Source organism: Ranitomeya variabilis, chromosome 1 (genome assembly GCF_051348905.1).
Source record: "Ranitomeya variabilis isolate aRanVar5 chromosome 1, aRanVar5.hap1, whole genome shotgun sequence".
Lineage (NCBI taxonomy): Eukaryota > Metazoa > Chordata > Amphibia > Anura > Dendrobatidae > Ranitomeya > Ranitomeya variabilis.
Window position 1 is genome coordinate 138,754,599 of NC_135232.1, and position 22,779 is coordinate 138,777,377.

Genomic DNA, 22,779 nt, shown 5'->3' on the forward strand with positions numbered 1-22,779 from the left:
TGACTCTTCCTCGTTAATCTCTCAGGAGTGCATACATTTTAGGCCTCCATCATATGACCCTACAGTTTCGGAACCATCCTAACCTTTCAGCTCTAGGCAGGCTCCATATGAACATGTGAATTCTGGTGCTGGAGGTCATCCTAGGCTACCTGCTCAAAGATTCACAAATCTTTAGGTTTTATGATTCTCATTTTAATTCTTTTCAAAACTGGACAGTTTAAAAAAATCTTAGAAATTTGCAGTCAATTTTTGGCTATGTGATCGGTATCACCCTCACCATTAGTCTCTGCCCGATGGCTTCACAGGACGACCGAACAAACCCTGCAGAATTTCAAAGTGCAGGAATGCAATGAAATTTCTAGTAGTCAGGAACCTTAAAAAAAGAGAAAACAACAATGACATAAATCAAAAGCTAGATTTTAGGGTAACATTAAAGTTTTTAACATTCCTATTATTGAGAAGATTTAAGGAGTATAACATGAAAATATGATGACTTGGAAGCAGTAGCTTAGCTACTGGAAGGCAGAGGGGGTCCACTGGAAGTCATGAGGCAGAACACAGAGACGGAGACTGCATGCTGGTAAGGCTACGTTCACACTTGCGTTGTGCGCCGCAGCGTCGGCGCCGCAACGCACAACGCAAACAAAAACGCAGCAAAACGCATGCACAACGCTGCGTTTTGCGCCGCATGCGTCCTTTTTTTCATTGATTTTGGACGCAGCAAAAATGCAACTTGCTGCGTCCTCTGCGCCCGGACGCGGGCGCCGCAGGGACGCATGCGGCGCAAAACGCAAGTGCGACGCATGTCCATGCGCCCCCATGTTAAATATAGGGGCGCATGACGCATGCGGCGACGGTGCGGCGCCCGACGCTGCGGCGCAGACCGCAAATGTGAACGTAGCCTAACACAGTGGCCAGTTGCAGAGTCTCCCCCTGCAGTGAACGGTGCAGGCTTAGGCCTCTTTCACACTTCAGTCTTTCGGCGTCAGTCAAAAACCGCCATTTTCGTAAAATGGCGGATCCGTTTTTTTTTGGGGGCGGATCCGCTATTTTTCCATTGACTTGCATTAGAGACGGATTGTGGCGGATGGTCGTCCGTTCCATCCGCCTTGCGACGGATCCGTCGATATTTGGCGGACGTTGTCTAGACATTGACGGACTTTGTAACGTTTTTTGTCGCCGGCAAAAAGGCGGAACGCGGCGGATCCGTCGCGTCCGCCTTTTTTTTTAATGGGTGCCTATGGGCGACGGATCCGTCGCGATCCGTTTTTTGGCGGATCCGTCGCCTCAATCCGCTTTTTTTGATTGAGCATGCTCCAAAAAGTTGCAACTTTGCCCAGACAACCCAAAAACTATATAAAGAGGACAGGTCATTCCCAAATGTACCAGCCAGCAAGAGAGACCCTTCCATGCCCGAGAGACCCAGCCAGACCCAGCCAGCAAGACCTCTGCCAGCAAGACTTTGCCAGCCAGGCACTGCCATCCAGCCAGAGAGGCCCTGCAAGCCAGAGACACTCTGCCAGCAAGACTTTGCCAGCCAGGCACTGCCATCCAGCCAGAGAGGCCCTGCAAGCCAGAGACACTCTGCCAGCAAGACTTTGCCAGCCAGGCACTGCCATCCAGCCAGAGAGGCCCTGCAAGCCAGACCCTGCCTGAGACAGCCATGTGAGTACTGCCATCCAGCATGCATGCATGCGTGCGTGCGTGCTTGTGTGCGTGCGTGTTTGTGTGCGTGCTTGTGTGCGTGCATGCTTGTGTGCGTGCGTGCTTGTGTGCGTGCGTGCGTGCGTGCTTGCATGCTTGTGTGCGTGCGTGCGTGCTTGCATGCTTGTGTGCGTGCGTGCTTGTGTGCGTGCTTGTGTGCGTGCATGCTTGTGTGCGTGCTTGTGTGCGTGCTTGTGTGCGTGCATGCTTGTGTGCGTGCTTGTGTGCGTGCGCCTGCCTGCCCTGTTTATATGTTTTTCATACTATTAGCTGTTATTTTTTATAGCTGTGGTGTAAAATGAGTTTTGTGTGTGTGTATAAATGATGTGTGATGTGTTCTGCATTTTTGTTGTTATCCCAAATGTTATAGTATTTCAAATAAAGAGCAGTGTAGCTCCTACTGTACCATTAAAAAAAAAAAATTTTTTTTAAAAAATAGTAATAAAAATTACACAAAACTGTCAGTAGTCTCATTGCAAGATAAATGTAATATTGGGTAAACATGCAGTAAAGGTTATATATATAAATGTGTAATGCAAATCTTGTGTATAGAATATGTTATCCGGTTTTAGAAAATACAAACTGTAGGGTAATCATAATTACCAATTTTTGGAATTGGTATTTTAAGTTCGAATGAGGAACATTTTTGATAAGGTTTGATAGGTGGCTTTTACCAACATGCGCATTGCGCATATCAATTTCAGTTTTGGTGTTGCTTTAAAGGGTTCTTGGGGGGTTTTTTTGGTGGGGAAACAGGGCTAGAGGGTTTGGCAGCTTGTGCATCAAGCATATCTACCATATAAAGTATGACGGTTAGAAAAAAAATTTCATTTTGTGTGGGATGAAATGTAAAAGTTTTTAAAAAAGATGTAACTGTTAAATCCTACAGCTGCATCTATCCTTGTGTATAGTAGCTTAGAACTGTCTGTATACTTACAGATACTTGGGACCAAGAGGTACGCAAAGACCATAATGTCTTCTTCTGAGAGCCCCCCAGCACATCAGCAGCAAACTGAGGTATTGTATTTTTTTTTTTTTGTTCTGTAAAATTTTTTGGTGATACAACTATGGTCATTGTTTTTAACCCTTTATGTGTTCTGTATTCACAGGAATATGAAGCAGAGGGGCTTACAGAAGGAGACGGACAGGGTGGAGAAAGACAAGGAGCGGGAGCGCATAGTGTAAGTTTTGAACAGACCGATCCTCACATACAATGCACTACACCCAACACAAACATTCATGACAGCACACACAATACATATGCCTCAATCTAAGAACATTATTAATTTTTTTTTTTTTAATTTTTTTTATTAGTCCTCACAATCCGGGGCTCGACATAGAGTTCCTCAAAGCACCTCCCATAGTCGTCGGAATGATAATCGCGGCGGTCGCCGAAGAGTAAGTTCCTTTTTGTTTTGTTGTGTAGTAAAATGTAAAATTCATGTGTTGTAATCTTTCCCTTTTTATTGTTATATTTTTCGTAGGCTTCACAGCGTGCTCCCGAACAAGATGATGAAGAGGAGGGCATCGATGTGAACACCCTCATCGAAGCAGTACAAAGTAGGGAGCCGCTGTGGAACATGTCGGACCGCCGCCATGCTGACCAGTTAATCACCCGACGGCTATGGGAGGAAGTGTGCAGTGCTGTTATGGATAACTGGGAGGAACTCGATGCTGGGGCCCAGGATCTAGCGCGTAAGTATTCACACTTCATAACCTTATTTTAGCATGATTTAATGTGGTGTATAGTAACCAATTTTTGCTATCTCTTTCCAGGTAACAGGATTATCGTGCGGTGGCGGTCAATCAGGGATCGCTTCAAGAGGGAGTTTAATAAGGAGATGCAGGCCCCGAGTGGATCTAGAGGACGCAGGAGCAGATACAAACATGCCAGAGCCCTGTCGTTCCTACGGTCGACGCTGCTGAGCAGAAGGTAAATATTCAACACCACATATTTTCAGTCAAACTGAAAAAATGTGTAACCTTCAATTTTTTTGCAGTAAGGGCAATTGTAATATAAAGATACTAATATTTTTTTTCTTCTTCTTTAACAGCACTTTCTGCAGCACTCGGGAGCCTGCATCAGAGTTGCAGCCCTCTGGAGCGATCCCTCGAGAGTCCGCCACCGGGGACCACGTCGACCCCTCTGTTTCTGCACCTACCCTTTTGTTTGATCCCTCAGCCTCATCCACCAGCGCTGGAGCAGCAGGGCGGACTTCGTCACTTGAAGCTGCAGGTGATGAGTTAGAGTTCCCTTTACCCCACCCCTCTGCCACTGCCGCAACTTCTAGACCAACTTTGTGGTCAGGACGGCAGCGCCAGAGAGGTCAGGAAAGGAGCTATGCGCCTGACTTTTTGCATCTGAATGCATCCTTTCACAGTGCCATCAAGCTTTTGAGTGAGCAAACGTCTGCTGGCTACAATATGCTTAACAAAAGCATACTTGAACTCAGCAGTCGTCTTGATAGGATGCAATCAGATGCAAACCAGTCACCAAGGCACTGTTTTTTTTCAGGCGGTCCTCAGGCACATGGAAAATCTAACTCCTGACCTGCAGATGCATGTGATGCAAGGCTGCCACACTGCTCTAGCGCAGGCGATATCCCATGCCCCTCCACCTACCCTTCATGTGTCAACACCTTTCCCCTCTCAATCCACCGTCTATCCTCCCATCCGTCCTCCTCCTGTACGTCCTCCTCCCGTCCATTCCTTCGTCATTTGTTCCTTCCCCCCTTAGTCTTTCCCAGTTTTTAACGTCCCCCTTCCATTCTTCCCCTTTAACTTCTCCGTTATCAATCCCAGCAACACCTTCATACCTCACACACACCACATCTGCACCTCAAGTCTCTACACAACCTCATGTTTTCACCACCCATTCCACTTCTGTTCCTCCCCGTGATGTCCTGTCCCCCACTCTCGACGTGGTCCGCCCGCCTGTCAGCCCCTCCGCTACTATCTCCACCCAAAACTATGAGAATCTGTAAAAGTCAATAAATAAACAGTTGTTTGGTTTAAAAAATTTTTTATTGTCTTTCTTTTTTTTTTTCTTTTAATTTATTAAGTCACCAAGGTTATGGCAATAGTAACATTAACAGTGTTTAAAGGGTACCGTTGCAAAACATACAATGCTGCATTAAAGTAAAAAGATTTTGTATGCAAACAAAAATTGGTATTTTTACAAGTATAAAAATAAATAAATTTTTTACACCATTTCATACTGCCAGTCAACTGATCCTGCAGGAGACATGAAGTAGTCTGCAAAACTGTCCCGCATTCTGCAGACTGCAACTGGACTGCGAAAAGTGGGGTTTTGGTAATCCCGTAAGGTGCTTTCTGAAACATTATCCTCCAGGGAAACTTGTTCTTTTGATAGAACAAAATTATGCAGGACAACGCACGCTTTGACCACATCATCGACAGTTTCAGTCTGCAGTTTAATGGCAGTTAGTAGCACTCTCCATTTGGCAGTTAGGATGCCAAAGGCACATTCCACTACTCTGCGTGCTCTGGTTAAACGGTAATTGAAAATTTTCTTCCTCTGGGTCAGTCCACTACTTCCAAAGGGTTTAAGCAAATGTGGGGAAAGCTGGAAGGCATCATCTCCAACACAAACAAATGGTAACGGTGGACCGGTGGTTCCAGGGAGAGGTCTAGGGGGCGGAAAATCAAATGTCTCTCCATATAAACGGCGCCCCATTGGTGAATTTTTAAAGATTTGTGAATCATTTGCACGTCCATACGCACCTATATCCACAGCGATGAACTTGCATTGTGCGTCAGCTATGGCCATCAACACAATAGAGAAATACTTCTTATAGTTATAAAACTGTGACCCAGAGCCTGAAGGTTTGACGATCCTTATGTGCTTTCCATCAACTGCTCCAACACAATTTGGAAACTGGCAAATCTGATGAAAAATTTGGGCGATCTCCAGCCACCTCTCCTGTGATGGCTCTGGGATGTATTCCACTTGTAGGCACTCCCACAATGCCCGGCAGGTATCTCTGATGATCCCCGAGATGGTGGATATCCCAAGTCGAAATTGAAAATGGAGGGATGAGAAGGACTCTCCAGTTGCAAGGAATCTGTTAACAAAAAGAAAAGACAATACTTTATAAAAAAAATACAAAAAAAACCAACACAGTTATAAGTCTGATGAATGAGAATCATTTAATAAAAAAATGACTTACCGAATAGTCACCATGAGACGCTCTGCTGGTGATATTGAGAATCGCATCTGGGTGTCTCGTCTCCGTATACAGTCTTCCACATAGCCCAATAAAAATGCAAAATTTTCAGCTCTCATCCTCACATAATTGAAGAACTTTTGAGGGTTTTCCCTTAGTTCCATGTAAAGCGTGGAATAAACACCACGGGTCATACGTTGTGCTGTGATGGGATGGATCCACAGCCTTCTCTTACGCCGCTGCCGTAGGATTCGCAGTCTTCGTTCCTCCCTCTCTCGAACGCTGACTGCCAACTGATTTGCCTCAAAAGTAAAATCTGCATAGATCTTTGCAATGTTCGCCAGGACTCCTTCCATTTCTGCCACTTTCTCTACAACCTTTCAAAGATGTGGTGTAAATACACGCTATATATAGTTTTCCAGAAGTTTCCAGTAGCCAATCACATTGAAATCCTCCCCTTTTAAAAAACGGATCCGTCAAAAAACGGTTGCAACGGATGTAAAAACGTTCGCAACGGTTCTAACGGATCCGTTTTTTTAACGGATTAGGGCAGCTGATCCGTTAAAAAAACGGATCCGTTAGAACCGTTTTTGCATGAAATTTGACGGATCCGTCGATCCGCCACGATGTCGGACCCAACTGACGCCACACAACTGAAGTGTGAAAGAAGCCTAACTGACCTGAGGAGCTTCTGTCAGGCTGCAGTTTTGTGCACACTGGGATTGGCTCAGGCACTCTGGGTCCTAGTGCCCACTCTGACACTTCCTGGTCCTGCCTCACTGCCTGCAAACTTCATCGGTAAGTGGGGATGGAATGTATTAGATTTATTACATGAAGGCATGTCATGGTCACTGTGGAGTGAATGCGAGAGGATGAGGGTATTGTGGGAGCTGAAGTGAGGGGGACAGGGCACTGGGGGGTGTATGTGAGAGGATGGGGGTATTGTGGGGGAAGGGGGACAGGGCACTGGCGGGTGAAAGAGAGGATGGAGTATTTTGTGGGAGGGGGACAGGGCACTGGGTGGCGAGTGGGAGAGGATGAGAGTATTGTGAGGGCTGAGGTGGGGAGGGGCGACAGGGTACTGGGGGGCTGGTCATTATATTGTTTTGTTGGGAGATTATATGCACTTCATTGCGTGCTAATGGAGTGTAATCCTAAAATATTAGGTTTTATTAGACATATATTAAAAGTAGTGGTTAAAATACAGAGGCTGCTAAGCTAAATGGGGGGAACAAACAGACTGGATAAAGTGCATAAATATACACTACTTTTTTGGGCAGATATTACAATGACTCAATCATACAAAGTGCATAAAGCAAATACTGTACAAAAGGTACACTCTCCATAGAAAAAGCTGAAATAACAGTGCAGAATAACACCAAACTTCCAGGCTTTCACATCAGAGAGGCTGAATGCAGACAAGCAATGGTGTGGCCCATCTACTATATAATTGTCTAAGGGTCACTTCCGTCTGTCTGTCCTTCTGTCTGTCTGTCACGGATATTCATTGGTCGCGGCCTCTGTCATGGAAATCCAAGTCGCTGATTGGTCGTGGCAAAACGCCCACGACCAATCAGCGACGGGCACAGTCCAGCGCCAACATGGCCGCTCCTTCCTCCCCGCAGTCAGTGGCCGCTCTATAATCCCCTCCAGTCAGCGCTCACACAGGGTTAATGGCAGCGGTAACGGACCACGTTATGCCGCGGTGTAATGCACTCCGCTACCGCTGCTATTAACCCTGTGTGACCAACTTTTAACTATTGATGCTGCCTATGCGGCATCAATAGTTAAAAGATCTAATGTTAAAAATAATAATTAAAAAAAAAAAATCGTTATATACTCACCGTCCGTCGGCCCCTCGGATCAGGAACAGGCCTTCCCCGCTTCTCGCGACGCTCCGGTGACCGCTCCATGCATTGCGGTCTCGCGAGATGATGACGTAGCGGTCTCGCGAGACCGCAATACATGGAGCGGTCACCGGAGCGTCGGTAACCGCTTCGCCTGGATGCGGGGCCAACGGAACGTGAGTATATAACTATTTTTTATTTTAATTCTTTTTTTAACAGGGATATGATGCCCACATTGCTATATACTGCGTGGGCTGTGCTATATACTACGTGGGCTGTGCAATATATGTGGGCTGTGCAATATACTACGTGGGCTGCAATATAATATGTGGGCTGTGCAATATAATACGTGGGCTGTGCAATATAATACGTGGGCTGCTATATACTACGTGGGCTGTGCAATATACTACGTGGGCTGTGCAATATACTACGTGGGTTGTGCAATGTACTGTGTGGGCTGTGCAAAATACTACGTGGGCTGTGCAAAATACTACGTGGGCTGTGCAATATACTACGTGGGCTGTGCAATATAATACGTGGGCTGTGCAATATAATACATGTATCCGGAAAAGAATATAATGGGCACACTGTAGAGTTCAATGAGGAAGGTGCTGGCTAGACATCCAAAGTCAAATACACAAAAAGTAGCCGCACTCAAGTCTTGGAGATGTGGAGAATTTTCTTTGTTTTTATTCAAGTGTACAGGCACCAAGTGATTTTACAGAAACAACAAGTGGTTGCGGACCATACGGAGGAACGTTTCGACCTGACGCGGTCTTTTTCAAACCTCACTTGAGTAAGAGGAGTGGTTTAGGAGGAAAGGAAGATAGGAAGAGAGTCCCCAAGGACAGCTCACAGTAGACTTCAGGAGTAAGATGTCCGTCTTATTGGTGGTGCAGTTTGTAAAATCACTTGGTGGTGCCTGTACACTTGAATAAAAACAAAGAAAATTCTCCACATCTCCAAGACTTGAGTGCGGCTACTTTTTGTGTATTTCAATATAATACATGGGCTGTACAATATACCACGTGGGCTGTGCAATGTACTACATGGGCTGCACAATGTACTGCGTGGGCTGTGCAATATACTACGTGGACTGCAATATACTATGTGGGCTGTGCAATATACTACGTGGGCTGTGCTATACACTACGTGGCCTGTGCCACTATGTGGCCTGTGTTATACACTACGTGGGATGTGTTATTAACTACATGGGCTGTGTTATACACTACGTGGGCTGTGTTATATATTGTGTGTGTGGGCTGTTAAATACTACGTGAGCTGTGTTATATGCTACGTGGGCTGTTATATGCTATGTGGGCTGTTATACACTCCGTGGGCTGTGCTATATACTACGTGGCTGTGTTATATACTATGTGGCTGTGCTATATACTCCGTGGGCTGTGCTATATACTCCGTGGCTGTGCAATATACTACATGGCCTGTTATATACTACATGGCCTGTTATATACTACATGGCCGGCCACGAACAATCAGCGACAGGCGCAGTCCGGCTGCGAATTGGCGCAGGATTTGAACCACGCTTCGCTAATCGGTCGCGGCCGGCCGAATCCTGTGTATTCAATGTATTATTCTAAAATCTTCATAAATAAACTACATACATATTGTAGAATACCCGATGCGTTAGAATCGGGCTACCATCTAGTGGGAAATAAAAAACACTTGGTCTGCTATGACTTATAGAGGACCTGTCCCCAGGTTTGGCCGATAAGAGCCGCCACCTTTCAGGGCTGATGTACAGCATTCTATAATTCTGTATATCTGCCCCCCAACCCGACCTGGAAGAGAAGAATATACGCACCTGTGGGGCTGTCCGGCGCCTCCCTTCTTCTTGTGATGCTGCCCTCCTGCTTGCTTCATGTGGATGTCGCGTCTCCTCGCACCGTGCTCCTGCGCAGGCATACTTCTGTGCCCTGTTGAGGGCAGAGCAAAGTACTACAGTGTGCTGGTGCCAGGATAGATCAAACAGCCCCAGCGTATGCGCACTGCAGGACTTTGTTCTGCCCTCAACAGGGTAGAGAAGTACACCTGCGCAGGAGCGCTGTGCCAAGGAGACTGTGTGGATGACAAAGGGATTCGTCATCCACACAAAGCAAGCAGGGGGGCGAGGATTCGTAGGAAGAAGTGAGGCGCCAGACCAGTAAGAGTGGCACCCCTCGGACCCACCCGCAGGAGAGTAAAATAAGTTATTTTTCTTCTCTGAAAGGTGATGACTGTATCTCTTATCGGCCAAAACTGGTGACAGGTTCACTTTAAGAAAGTAAAGTAATATTACATGGGTAGGAAAATTAAAGGAAAAGTGTAGAGAATACTTACAGCGTGGTAAAGTCAGTCTGTATGAATCCCGTCGCCCCAATGCATGTTTCGTTGTTCCTTCATCAGAAGTCCTATATTAGTAGGTCATATATGTCCCGAGGGTGACAGATTCTCTTTAAAGTGCCACTTCAGCATTTTTTTTTTTATTTCACAGCTGGAGTGTCAACTTAAAATCCAAGACCTCTGTGATACTGGGGCCATTGTTTCTGTACATGGGGGCAACTCAGGGGACATTATTAAATGTTAAGTGGACACTTAAGAAGCATTTTTGTTATAGGGGCACTCAGTATTGTGACCATCAAAGTTGCATATGGGGTATTATTACTTTTTAGGGACAAATTGTGGAGGGCACTAGCACCGGGTCTCGTGCTGCGCAGTGGAACCAAAAGTGGCTGTAGGCAGCGTTTATGGAGCATCAGAATGAGGTTCCATAGCCTTTGGTTGTCTCATGCCTTCATTATCTACGAGATCCAGTTATGTAGGTAAAGTAGCGGCTTTTCTTGCTGCTGCAACTAAAAGCAATAAATAGGACTGAGCTGTAATGCTGGATACAGCTGTGATTATATGTTATATAGTCGTGTTACACTCCCCTCACTTCTTGTAACCTACAAGTGTACAAAGATGTTATACAGTCATCATGTGACAAGTGGGCCTGTGTAACTACAAATGCCAGGGCTGAATTTTAGTCCCAGTCTGGCCCTGGCTGTCAGTCACCACCTATAACTGTGCTGTGATCTCTCATATGGTGTGCAGGACTGGTATTCACCACAATATGGTCTCCATATAGTAATATCAGTGTTCGTTTTTGTATATAAGATGTATTTTCAGTCATAGTGCAGTCATCTGCTGATGGTCTCCTTTTACTCACAATTAGGGTGCACCACATAGCTGTAGTCAGAATTACCTGATTAGGGGTGGACTCTGATCCCCCCCCCAGCTGAAACCCTAGCTTCCCCTCTGCTTGGAAGGATTGTGTCAGAAGAGTTTTTCACCTCACTGTGACAATGGAGAAATAAAATGCTGCATGTGTGTGTCCTTGAAGTTAAGTCCGGGACAAAGCTCCTCCAAAGGAATATCAACGATCAGGATAGACATACAACAGAAAGAATGAAATTCTGGCGAAGATCCTGATGGAGCATATGAAAGTATCCTTTGCAGGCAGATTGAAAGACAATAGGATGGAGCCAAAACCTCCTCCTCTTCATCCTCACATCTTTCTCCAGCATCTCCGATTGCTGGCCCAATCTCAGAGAGATGAGCCAAGCGAATAAAACGTGATCACGGGGTTTGGAGCACATGATTGCAAGACAATGAAGCACCCAAACACATGGCTACAAAGCAGAGAAATCTAACAGAATAGCATCTGAGCAATTGTGACCTTCCCTTTACTGTAATTTCTTGGTTTAAAAACAAAAGTATCCGCTTCAGTAAAAATTAAAAAAAAGGATACCGAACAAAAAAAATATGTTTCTCACAGATGTAAAATACAAAATAGAAGTGTGAATGTAGCCTAATTCTGTCAGGCACAATACACTCAAATGCTTATGGTGGTTTGCAAAAGTATTCATCCCCATTTACATTTTACCTATTTTGTTAAATTGCAACCTGTTTTTAAATATTTTTGTAAATATATATACACTTTTGCAATGTAGCCCCTAAAAATATCTGGTGCAAGCAATTACCTTCATAAGTCACATGCTTAATCAGAGGAAGTCCACCTGTGCACAATCTAAGTGTCCATGGTCTGTCAGTATATACACACCTTTTCTGAAATGCCACGGAGCCGATACCACCATTATGCTAGAGGCACCACTAACCAAACAACACCATGAAGACCAAGGAAATCTCCAAACAAGTCAGGGATAAAGTTGTTGAGAAGTACAGGTGCAAGAATATATGCCAATATCTAATGATCCCCAGAGCACCATCAAATCCATTATCATCAAATGGAAAGAATATGGTACCACAACAAACCTGTCAAGAGAAGCCCGTCTACAAAAACTCTCAGTCCAGGCAAGGAGGGCATTAATCACAGGGGCTGCACAGAGACCAAAGGTCTTAGAGTTTGCCAAAGATATGTGGGAGACTCCCCAAATGTATGAATTAAGATGCTGTGGTTAGATGAGACAACAATTGAACTTTTTGGCCACCAAGGTAAATGCTGTATCTGGCGCCAAACCAACACAGCTCATCACTCCAAGAACACCATCGCGCGCAGTGAAACATAGTGATGGCAGCATCATGCTTGTGGGATTGTTTTTCTGCAGCAGGGACAGAGAAAATGGTCAGAATTGAGGGGAAGATGGATGTGAAATGCAGGGGTGTTCTTGAGCAAAACCTGTTTCAGTCTGTCAATGATGTGAGACTAGGATGGAGTTTTACCTTCCAATAACACAATGACTCGAAGTATAGTGAAAAATATTTAGAATTGAGCGTCCTCAGTGGTTGATACCTTTTAATGGCTAACTGAAAAGATGGTAACAAACTGCAAGCTTTCGAGATTACTCAGGTCTCTTCATCAGTCATAGAAGTATAATGCTAAGGCAACACTCGAGTGGTTTAAGGGGAAATGTGTAAATGTTTTGCAGTGGCCTAGTCAAAGCCCAGGCTTTAATGCAATTGACAATCTGTGGTTGAGACTTGAAGGTTGCTGTTCACCAGAGGAAACCATCTAACTTGAAGCAGGAATGGTCAAAAATCCCAGTGGCAAGAAGTAGAAAGCTCATAGAGACTTATCAAAAGCGATTTGCAGCTGTAATTGCTACAAAAGGAGGCTCTACAAAGTACTGACTTTAGGGGAGGAATAGTTATACACACTGACGTTTACTGTTATTTTATCCTATTTGCTGTTTGCTTCACAATAAAAAGAAAATCAAATGTTCAAAGTTGTAGACATGTTCTTCACATGTACTTATGCAAACCCTCCAAAAATTGTGGATTGGGAGGTAGCAAAACAAAAAATGTCAAGAGGGGTGAATACTGCTATAGCTAGCAGAGTTCTACGTGTGATCTGTAGGTAGTGGAGCTCTATGTGTAATATGTAGATAGTTAAACACTACATGAAATCTGTAGGTAGTGGAGCTCTACATGTAATCTATAGCTAGCAGAGCTCTACATGTAATCTATAGCTAGCGGAGCTCTACATGCAGGGCCGTCATCAGGGCATTACAGCCATGACTGGCGTATGGGGCCCGGTGGGCAGAGGGGGCCCGCATCGGGCCCGTCTAATCTGCTCACTGGGCCCCCCTGCAGGCGCTGCGGCACACTATTGACATGCGGGCCCATGCCCGCACGTCAATAGTTAACAGCCGCCGCCAGCCAGTCGGAGGCTGGCAGCAGACTTGAGCGGCCGCAGTGCGCAGTCGTCATCGTCAGCCGCCGGCGAGTGTGTCCTTCACCTGCGTGGAGAAAATGAGCTTCGCCCGCCGCAGGAGCACACGGCCAGGTAAGAAGTATTTTTTATTTTTTTTTTGGTAGCGGCGATCCGGGGGGGGGGGAGGAGGGGGCCCGGGGCAGTATGCTGGACACGGGGGCAGAATGCTGGACACGCTGGGGCAGAGGAGATGCTGGACACAGGGGCAGAATGCTGGACAAAGGGGCAGAAAGCTGGGCAGAGGAGATGCTGGACACAGGGGCAAAATGCTGGACAAAGGGGCAAAAAGCTGGAGACAGGCAGAGGAGATGCTGGACACAGGGGCAGAATGCTGGACAAAGGGGCAGAAAGCTGGACACAGGGGCAGAGGACATGCTGGACACGGGCAGAATGCTGGACACGGGGGCAGAATGCTGGACACGGGGGCAGAAAGCTGGACACAGGGGCAGAAAGCTGGACACAGGGGCAGAGGAGATGCTGGACACAGGGGCAGAATGCTGGACACGCTGGGGCAGAGGAGATGCTGGACACAGGGGCAGAATGCTGGACAAAGGGGCAGAAAGCTGGGCAGAGGAGATGCTGGACACAGGGGCAAAATGCTGGACAAAGGGGCAGAAAGCTGGACACGGGCAGAGGAGATGCTGGACACAGGGGCAGAATGCTGGACAAAGGGGCAGAAAGCTGGACACAGGGGCAGAGGAGATGCTGGACACGGGCATAATGCTGGACAAAGGGGCAGAAACCTGGACACAGGGGCAGAGGAGATGCTGGACACGGGGGCAGAATTCTGGACACGGGGCAGAAAGCTGGACACAGGGGCAGAGGAGATGCTGGACACAGGGGCAGAATGCTGGACACGGGGGCAGTTTGCTGGACACGGGGGCAGTTTGCTGGACACGGGGGCAGTATGCTGGACACGGGGCAGTTTGCTGGACACGGAGGCAGTATGCTGGACACAGGGGCAGTATGCTGGACACGGGGGCAGTATGCTGGACACTGGTACAGAAAGCTGAACATTGGGGCAGAAAGCTGGACATAGGGGCAGAATGGAGATACGGGGCATGATTGGAGACACAGGGGGCAGGATGAAAAACATGGCGGTATGACTGGAGACACTGGGGCATGACTGGAGACAGATGGGGCAGGATTGGAAACAGATGGGGCAGGATTGGAAACAGATGGGGCAGAATGGAGACACAGGGGACATGATTGCAGACATGGGGGCATGATTGGAGATGGGTCAGAATGGTGATACAGGCATGATTGGAGACACTGGGGGCAGGATTGGAGACAGATGGGGCAGGATGGGGAGATCATATGGGGCAGAATGGATACTCATTAGGGCAGGATGCGAGAACATATGGCTGATGCCAGGAATGAGACACACGGGGGCTAGGATGGCGAATATTATTACCATAGGGGCTAATTAAGGGATATTATTACTGCAGTGATTTATTTATTTTATTTTTTGAGTATACTGTTTTAAATGGGGGGCGGTCCTGTTACTGTGTAGAGTGATACTATGTTGCCTTCTTCATGTGGTGTAATGTAGAAGTTGGGAAAATTAAGTAATGTGTTCTGCAAGCGGAACTCGAGATAACTGTGTTATTCTCTGCAGAAACGAGTCCTGGCTGGATGAAGTGATGGCGATCTGTTCTGGATGAAAGATGAAGGACTTCACTTAGAGACGTCACTGGTGAGTCAGTGTTACCTATACACTGACACTACACTGTACACTATATACAGAGCTCCTGTGTATAATGTCACCGGTGATCACTGTATTACCTGTACACAGACACTGCATACTAAGTACAGATCTCCTGTGAATACTGGCACTGATGGTGATAGTATTGTGGGGTGTTTTTTTTACTGATCAGTATTGTAGTATTCAGTCACTATGTGGTGGTAATATGTGGTCTGGTCATGGTGTTGTGGTATTTGTTCCTTGTATTTGATATTATTCGGTCACTGTGGTGGTAATATGGTGTCTGGTCATGGTGCTGTGGTATTTGTTACTTGTATGTGGTATTATAGGTCATTTTAAAAATTGAAAAATAAATAAAAATATACCTAAATTGTATTGCATATTTTAACAAATATTTAATAGGTTACAGTAGAGTAGGGCCTGGCCAAAAGTGTCTACCTTGTCATTTTGGTGGCTTAAAAAATCTTTTGGCCAAAACAAAAGCTGCCGACTTTATGTGTGATCTGGTGATGGGAACTGTCAATGTTTGATAGGTGAGAAGTGGAGATTTTCCAAGAGAGAGCCGTGGGACTGTGGCCAGTTCAAGGGGTGGAGCGTGGAGGCGGGGCTGGGGTAGAGCCTGGGTGGAGTCTCAAGGGGGCCCCGAAAATTTTGCCAGTATGGGGCCCCGAAATTTCTAGTGGCAGCCCTGTCTACATGTAATCTGTAGGTAGCGGAGCTCTACATGTAATCTGTAGGTAGTGGAGCTCTACATGTAATCTATAGCTAGCAGAGCTCTATATGTAATCTGTATCTAGCAGAGCTCTACCTACGTGTAATCTGTAGGTAGTGGAGCTCTACATGTAATCTGTAGGTAGCGGAGCTCTACATGTAATCTGTAGGTAGAGGAGCTCTACATGTAATCTGTAGGTAGTGGAGCTCTACATGTAATCTGTAGGTAGTGGAGCTTTACATGTAATCTGTAGGTAATAATAATAATAATCATCTTTATTTATATAGCGCCAACATATTCCGCAGCGCTTTACAGTTTAACAGTTTCAAACACAACAGTAGGTAGTGGAGCTCTGCGTGTAATCTGTATCTAGCAGATCTCTACGTGTAATCTGTAGGTAGTGGAGCTCTACATGTAATCTATAGCTAGCAGAGCTCTATATGTAATCTGTATCTAGCAGAGCTCTACCTACGTGTAATCTGTAGGTAGTGCAGCTCTACATGTAATCTGTAGGTAGCGGAGCTCTACATGTAATCTGTAGGTAGTGGAGCTCTCCATGTAATCTGTAGGCAGTGGATCTCTGGGTGCAATCTGTATCTAGCAGAGCTCTACGTGTAATCTGTAGGTAGTGGAGCTCTACATGTAATCTGTAGGTAGTGGACCTCTACATGTAATCTATAGCTAGCAGAGCTCTACGTGTAATCTGTATCTAGCAGAGCTCTACGTGTACTCTGTAGGTAGTGGAAAGCTACATGTAATCTGTAGGTAGTGGAGCGCTACATGTAATCTGTAGGTAGCAGAGCTTTACGTGTAATCTGTAGGTAGCAGAGCTCTACATGTAATCTGTAGGTAGCAGAGCTGTGGAAAGTTCATACAGACTTATCCAAAGTGAATTGCAGCTGTAATTGCGGCAAAAGTAGATTCTACAAAGTACTGACATTAAGGGGGTGAATAGTTATGCACACTAAAGTTTTCAGTTATTTTGTCCTATTTGTTTGGTACACAATAAAAAGAAAATCAAATGCTCACAGTTGTAGGCATGTTCTTTACATGAACTGATGCAAACCCTCATAAATTCCAAAGGAAGTGAATTCTTTGGCAAACCATTGTATGTAGTGTAGTGTTTGACATGAGTGATCAGACTCAATCAGTAAAGTCTCAAAATATATTTAAAAATATTTAAATTAAAAACTACCCCAAATCCCATTGTCTCTATGCAAATCGTTTTAATTTAAAAACGGGGCACATAATTTGTATAGCTGTGTCTCTTACGTCTCTGCTGTAAAGTAATCATGCTTCTTACCTCACATAATAAATATTGTAAAACATGGTAGAATGGCAGAAAATAATAAAATTTCAGCTCTTTCAAAAATGTTAATAACTCTCACAATATGGAGGCAAAAAACAATCTTTTTTTTTTTAAATGTTTTATTAGGTTACTTTGATACGGCCTTAATTTTGTGAATTTAACTTGCAAATTGCCTCTTCTGAGAAAAAGAGGACTTAACTCTATAGCGCCACCTGTAACTGGAAGTAACTTGTCATTCACACCATGCGTTGAACACTGTAGAACTGAAATCTAAGTAACAAACCCCCAAAATTGCAGGATTGTGGCTATTTTTTGCCTGTCAACAAAAACAAAGATTATAAAAGCTAATCAGCTCAATATATGCATAACACAGTAGCAAATTTAAACTGTTAACTTTTGGAATCTGACAATGAAAAACAAATAAAAATGTCAAGATGTTAAGAGGTTAAAGGGAACCTGTCAGCAGCATTGTGCACAATAACCTGCATTGTGCACAGTAACCTACAGACAGTGTCAGGTCGGCAGGGCCGGACTGGCCATCGGGCATTTCTGGCAAATGCCAGAAGGGCCAGTGGCAGTCGTGGGCCACTCGCCAGCGCCGACTCACCCTCCCACTGCCGACTCACCCCCGCCAGCGTTGCCGCATTCAACTATACCAGCGTCTATGACTCCGGTTCAGTTGAATGCAATAATGGAGGAGAGCGCGTCTGCTGTCGCTGCCTCTCCCATCATTACTGATGTCACCGCTCTTCAGAGTCACCGGGTCTCGTGCTGCGCAGGTGGCTGTAGGCTACGTTTATGGAGCATCAGAATGAGGTTCCATAGGCTTTGGTCGTCTCAATCCCTTCATTATCTACGAGATCCAGTTATGTAGGTAAAGTAGCGGCTTTTCATGGTACTGCAACTAAAAGCAATAAATAGGACCGAGCTGTAATGCTGGATACAGCTGTTATATAGTCTTGTTACACTCCCCTCACTTCTTGTAACCTACAAGTGTACAAAGATATTATACAGTCACCATGTGACAAGTGGGCCTGTGTAACTTCAAATGCCAGGGCTGAATTTTAGTCCCAGTCCGGCCCTGTAGGTCGGCACCATTATACTGACACCTTTGTTGATGAAATCTGTCTTGTGGTTGCTGTTTAATCTTTATTTGTAGATTTCAGTTAGGCCGGGGTCACACTTGCGAGTGAAATGCGAGAAACTCGCACAAGTCTCTCGCATCTATACCCGGCACTGCCGCCGGCACTCGGGAACTGAGCGTTCAGCTGCATAGAAATGCATGCAGCCTCACACTCCGTTCCCGAGTGCCGGAGGCTGTGCTGGGCATTTCACTCGTAAGTGTGACCCCGGCCTTAATGAGATTCTCATGCTTCGGGCAGGGCTCTGGAGGGTCGTGCTCTGCTTAGGTATTCATTCTGATGGCTTATGACAGATGACTGATCCCTCAGTGACCTGCCCCCTGTTTTTCAAATATTGCATAGAATACTGTTGGCAGAGAAAAAAAAATTAACTTCAGCAAAATGGCAGCAGCACATGCACAGTAGCATCTATCGCTTACCAATAAATGCCACTGCGCAAGTGCCACTGGCGGCGCCATTTTTTGGAGGAAATTTTTTTTGCTGCAGCAAAATGGCGGCATAGTATCTATCGACAAGTGCACATGTGCCGCCGCCATTTTGTTGGAGGAAAAAAAATTTCGGCTGTAGCAAAAAGGCACAGATAGATGGTACTGCACAAGCGGCATTGCCATTTTGCCGCAGTTAAAAAAAATTTCCTTCAACAAAATGGTGCTGCCAGCGGAGCTTGCACAGTAGCATCCCTGGTAAAGGGAATCTTCCTTGCCTCCAAGCATGATATTACCCTCCCCGAAGGGAAGGCAATATCACTGTAACAACCGGTTACCTGGGTGTTATGATCCCTAGTGGCGGAGGATCACAAATAGATAAGCAAGTGATAAACTAAGGACGAGCTCTAGGGAGATGGTAACTGGACTGATCGCAAATCTGAACCTATCCAAAACAACTAGAGGTAGCCGGTGAACGTGCCTAAAAAATTCTTAGACGTCTCGAGCCAGCCTGAGGAACTAGCTACCCCTAAAGAGAAAGAAAGACCTCGCTTGCCTCCAGAGAAATAATCCCCAAAGATATAGAAGCCCCCAACAAATATTAACGGTGAAGTAAGAAGAAGGCACATACATAGGGATGAAATCAGATTCAGCAAAAGAGGCCCACTAGTACTAGAAAGCAGAAAATAGAGCAGGGGTCTATGCGATCAATAAAAAACCCTTACAAAATATCCATCCTGAGATTTCAAGATCCCACACACCAACTAACGGTGTGTGGGGAGAAACTCAGCCCACTAGAGCAACCAGCAAGCGAGGGAATTACATTTTAGCAAGCTGGAACAGAAAACATGATAAACACTGCTGATCAAAAAATGAGCAAACAAAATTTAGCTTATCCTGGATGGACTGGGAGCAAGGTAGTCAGAAGGAATCTGAGTAGCACTGATTACATCGACAGCCGGCCACAAGTGGAAGTAAAACAGAGCTATATAGGAACCTCCCAGAGGATAACGAACCAGCTGATAGCCAGAGACCAGCAGGATAACAAACAAAGCCACCAGGGGGAGCCCAAAGCAAAGTCACACAATACCACCAGTGACCACAAGAGGGAGCCCGAAAACAGAGTTCACAACACCTGGGGTGTTACAAGTGTTCGCTCAGCCATGCCCCTCCAGGCTCTGATTAGTCCACGGCATAGTGGGTATCCAAACCACATGCGGCACCTCCAGGCATAACAGCCATGTTTGGGAGAAATTGTATAACAAATTGTGGGGACTATTTTCTTTTACGACCCTCTATGAAAATGAAAATTTGGGGCTAAAATTACATTTAACTATAAAATATGAAATTTTGGTTTTCACATCCCAATGCTCAAAGCCAGGTTCTGAGAAGCACTTCTGGCTTCAAAATGTCCAACACCCCACTCGATGAATTCCCAAGGTCTAGTTTCCAAACTAGGGTCACTTCTGGGGGTCTCTGTTATTTTGGCGCCTCAGGCACCTCAGGCGCTATGCAAGTGTGAAAAGTGTCAGCATCTCTTCCAACCAAATTTGAGCTCTGAGCATCAAATATCACTTTTTCCCTTCTACACCCTGACGTATGACCAATAAGTAGTTTTTGAATACATATAAAATATTTCCATGATCAGAAAAAATGTGTAACAAATTGTGGGGTTCATTGTCTCTTATTACCCCCTGTGAAAATGACAAATTTGTAACAAAATCAATATTTTAGTGTAATAAATTAAACTCTTACATTTTTTTTCATTACACTTTGCATTAATTACTGTGAAGCACCTGATAGGTTAAAAAAAAATATGAAAGCATGTCAATGAAACGGAATTGTACATTTCCTTGAAGAAATTAAGTTTTGGGTTGGGGGGGACAAAACTTCTGAGTGGGCCCCTAACCAGGTAACCCTAATTACAACTAAGGAGGTCATCCTATTGGTGGATGTAGAACCTCAGCAGATAAATGCACTGTTAATGAAATTAATCTCTATACAAAGGCCAGCATTGATATTACCGCCAAATGGTGACCCTATAGTGGTGGACACAAGTCCTGCAGAACATGTAATAGATTACAGTACAGTTACAGATAGTAACTTGCAGCTTATGTTTTTTCTGATGGAATCGTTCACTTTTCCAGTCTTTTCTATCTGGCCCAGACCGGCAAGACAATTTTTCTTCTGCAGAGATTACAGCAAAGACACATTTGGTTTCTCGCATTTCCAGCAAAGTCCCCATCTATTCCCAACCTGCAGAAACTTCTCATCCTGCTGATACCCCAATACTGAGCCGCTGCTGCTGTATGTGTCACTATTACTGCATCTCCTGTGCTCCCTCTAAATGGTAAAACAGCCCTCTAGCCCTATAATGTCCCGAGTCTCCCCCGTACGGCTCCCCTCCACACAGTATGATGCTCTCTTATACACAGTATAATTCCCCCTCACTGTATACTGACTCCTTAGTAGCCCCGTTTGATGGCTCCGATACTGTATGATGGCCTCTACATTGTACAAAGACCCCACATTATCTCTCACACTGTATGATGGCCCCCTCACTGTAATCCCCACACTGTATGATGGCCCGCTAAATAGCCTCCATATAGTATAATGCCCAGATTGTCCTCAATATAGTATAATGCACTCCCTATAGACCTCTATAATATAATGCACTCTCCATAGGCCTCTATATAGTATAATGCACTCCCCATATATTACACTTCCTGGAGTGGACCCTCTGGGTCGGGATACCAGAGCCCGCTGGGCGAGCTAACCAAGTAAACCCACCCCCTATACAGGGAGTGTAAGGGGAAGGCCCAAAGGGGTTAATATCCAAACTACTGGTAACAAAGTGGTGACTCACAGCAGACAAACAGAAAATGAAACGAGGGTCCAGGGAGAGACAGAGGGTACCAGGGACCAGGAGGATGGGTCCGGAGCCGGAGGGATGGCAGAACAAGAGACGAGGAGGGAGGGAACTGGACGGAGGCTGAGAATCTGCGGTGGAAGAGGCTAGGATGAACATCAGGAACCACAGAGGACGCACCCTGTAAAACAATAGAGGACAGGGTAGCCAGTAACTGGGACAGAGCATTGGGAGGCTAAATAACAGAAGAGAACAGGAACAGCTGCATCAGGGACAAGACACGGAGAAGCTGTAAGGGGACTTGACTATAGCACAGCACAATTGCCAGCAAGGACGCCGGCAACTTGGCATACAGGAAAGATAATCATGCGCTTACCAAAGCAGGAGGCGTCCTGAAATACCCGATGGAGGCCGCCATGACAGGGTGGAGCTACCGGGTCACGACCTCCTCCCGGCATAAGGAGGTGAAGGAGTGCACGACCGACACCTACAACGCATGTGTGGACTGCAAGCTCGCTGGGAACCAGGAAGCGCCGGTAAGGAACGGTGTGGGACCCACACAGCGTCATGCAGGGGAGTGGAGGAGGCCAGGTGAGAATCCGGAGCAGCGGGCGTAACACCATATGCCTCTATATAGTATAATGCAGCCTCAATATACCTCTATATAGTATAATGCACGCTACATAAGCCTCTATATAGTATAATGCACTCCCCATAAGCCTCTATATAGTATAATGCACTCCCCATTGTCTCTATTTAGTATATTGCACTCCCATAGGTCTTCATATAGTATAATGCACTCTTAATAGGCCTCTATAGTATAATACACTCTCCATAAGCCTCTGTATAGTATAATGCCCTCCCCATAGGCACATTCTATATAGCATAATGCATTCCCCTTCGGCAGACTCTATATAGTATCATGCACCTACTTAGGCTTCCATACAGTATAATGAAATCCACATAAAAAAAACTCACCTCTGCTCCAAGCGCCCGCACATCTCAGGACAGCAGGTGCCAAGTAATAATGTCATCGCGCCTGCTGTCAGTGTCTGTGTTAGTGATGTCAGACGCAGAAGGGGAATGATGGGAGAGGGAGTGTGTCGCTCTCTCTCTGTCATCACCGCTTTCAAAAGTATCAGCATGCAGCCGATACAGTTGAACTCGAC

The 22,779-nt window shown here is 45.6% G+C and overlaps 1 protein-coding gene and 2 long non-coding RNA genes across 3 annotated transcripts in view; 2 read left to right on the plus strand and 1 right to left on the minus strand.

The window, feature by feature from the left end:
* Window positions 1–261: 261 nt before the first annotated feature.
* On the minus strand, window positions 262–22,104 carry LOC143807554 (uncharacterized). The gene is made up of 3 exons (XR_013221765.1): window positions 21,987–22,104; window positions 21,608–21,791; window positions 262–373 (listed from the first exon to the last, which is right to left on the minus strand). It is a non-coding gene; the product is annotated as an uncharacterized LOC143807554 (long non-coding RNA).
* Window positions 3,105–4,399, plus strand: LOC143807532 (uncharacterized). The gene is made up of 3 exons (XM_077289165.1): window positions 3,105–3,399; window positions 3,481–3,637; window positions 3,759–4,399. The coding sequence occupies exons 1-3, from the start codon at window positions 3,285–3,287 to the stop codon at window positions 4,252–4,254; spliced, it is 768 nt and encodes a 255-aa protein (XP_077145280.1). The 5' UTR covers window positions 3,105–3,284; the 3' UTR covers window positions 4,255–4,399.
* LOC143807550 (uncharacterized) overlaps window positions 22,080–22,779 on the plus strand; it is a 128,036-nt gene continuing 127,336 nt past the window's right edge. Inside the window, exon 1 of the long non-coding RNA XR_013221762.1 lies at window positions 22,080–22,201. This is a non-coding gene — a long non-coding RNA (uncharacterized LOC143807550). The remainder of the gene's footprint in view (window positions 22,202–22,779) is intronic.

Bases quoted from the DNA above. Each gene is read 5' to 3' on its own strand.
- LOC143807532 (XM_077289165.1), top strand. From the start codon at position 3,285: ATGTCGGACCGCCGCCATGCTGACCAGTTAATCACCCGACGGCTATGG. The intron at 3,400-3,480 runs GTAAGTATTCAC...ATCTCTTTCCAG, and splicing joins TGGGGCCCAGGATCTAGCGC to GTAACAGGATTATCGTGCGG. The intron at 3,638-3,758 runs GTAAATATTCAA...CTTCTTTAACAG, and splicing joins TCGACGCTGCTGAGCAGAAG to CACTTTCTGCAGCACTCGGG.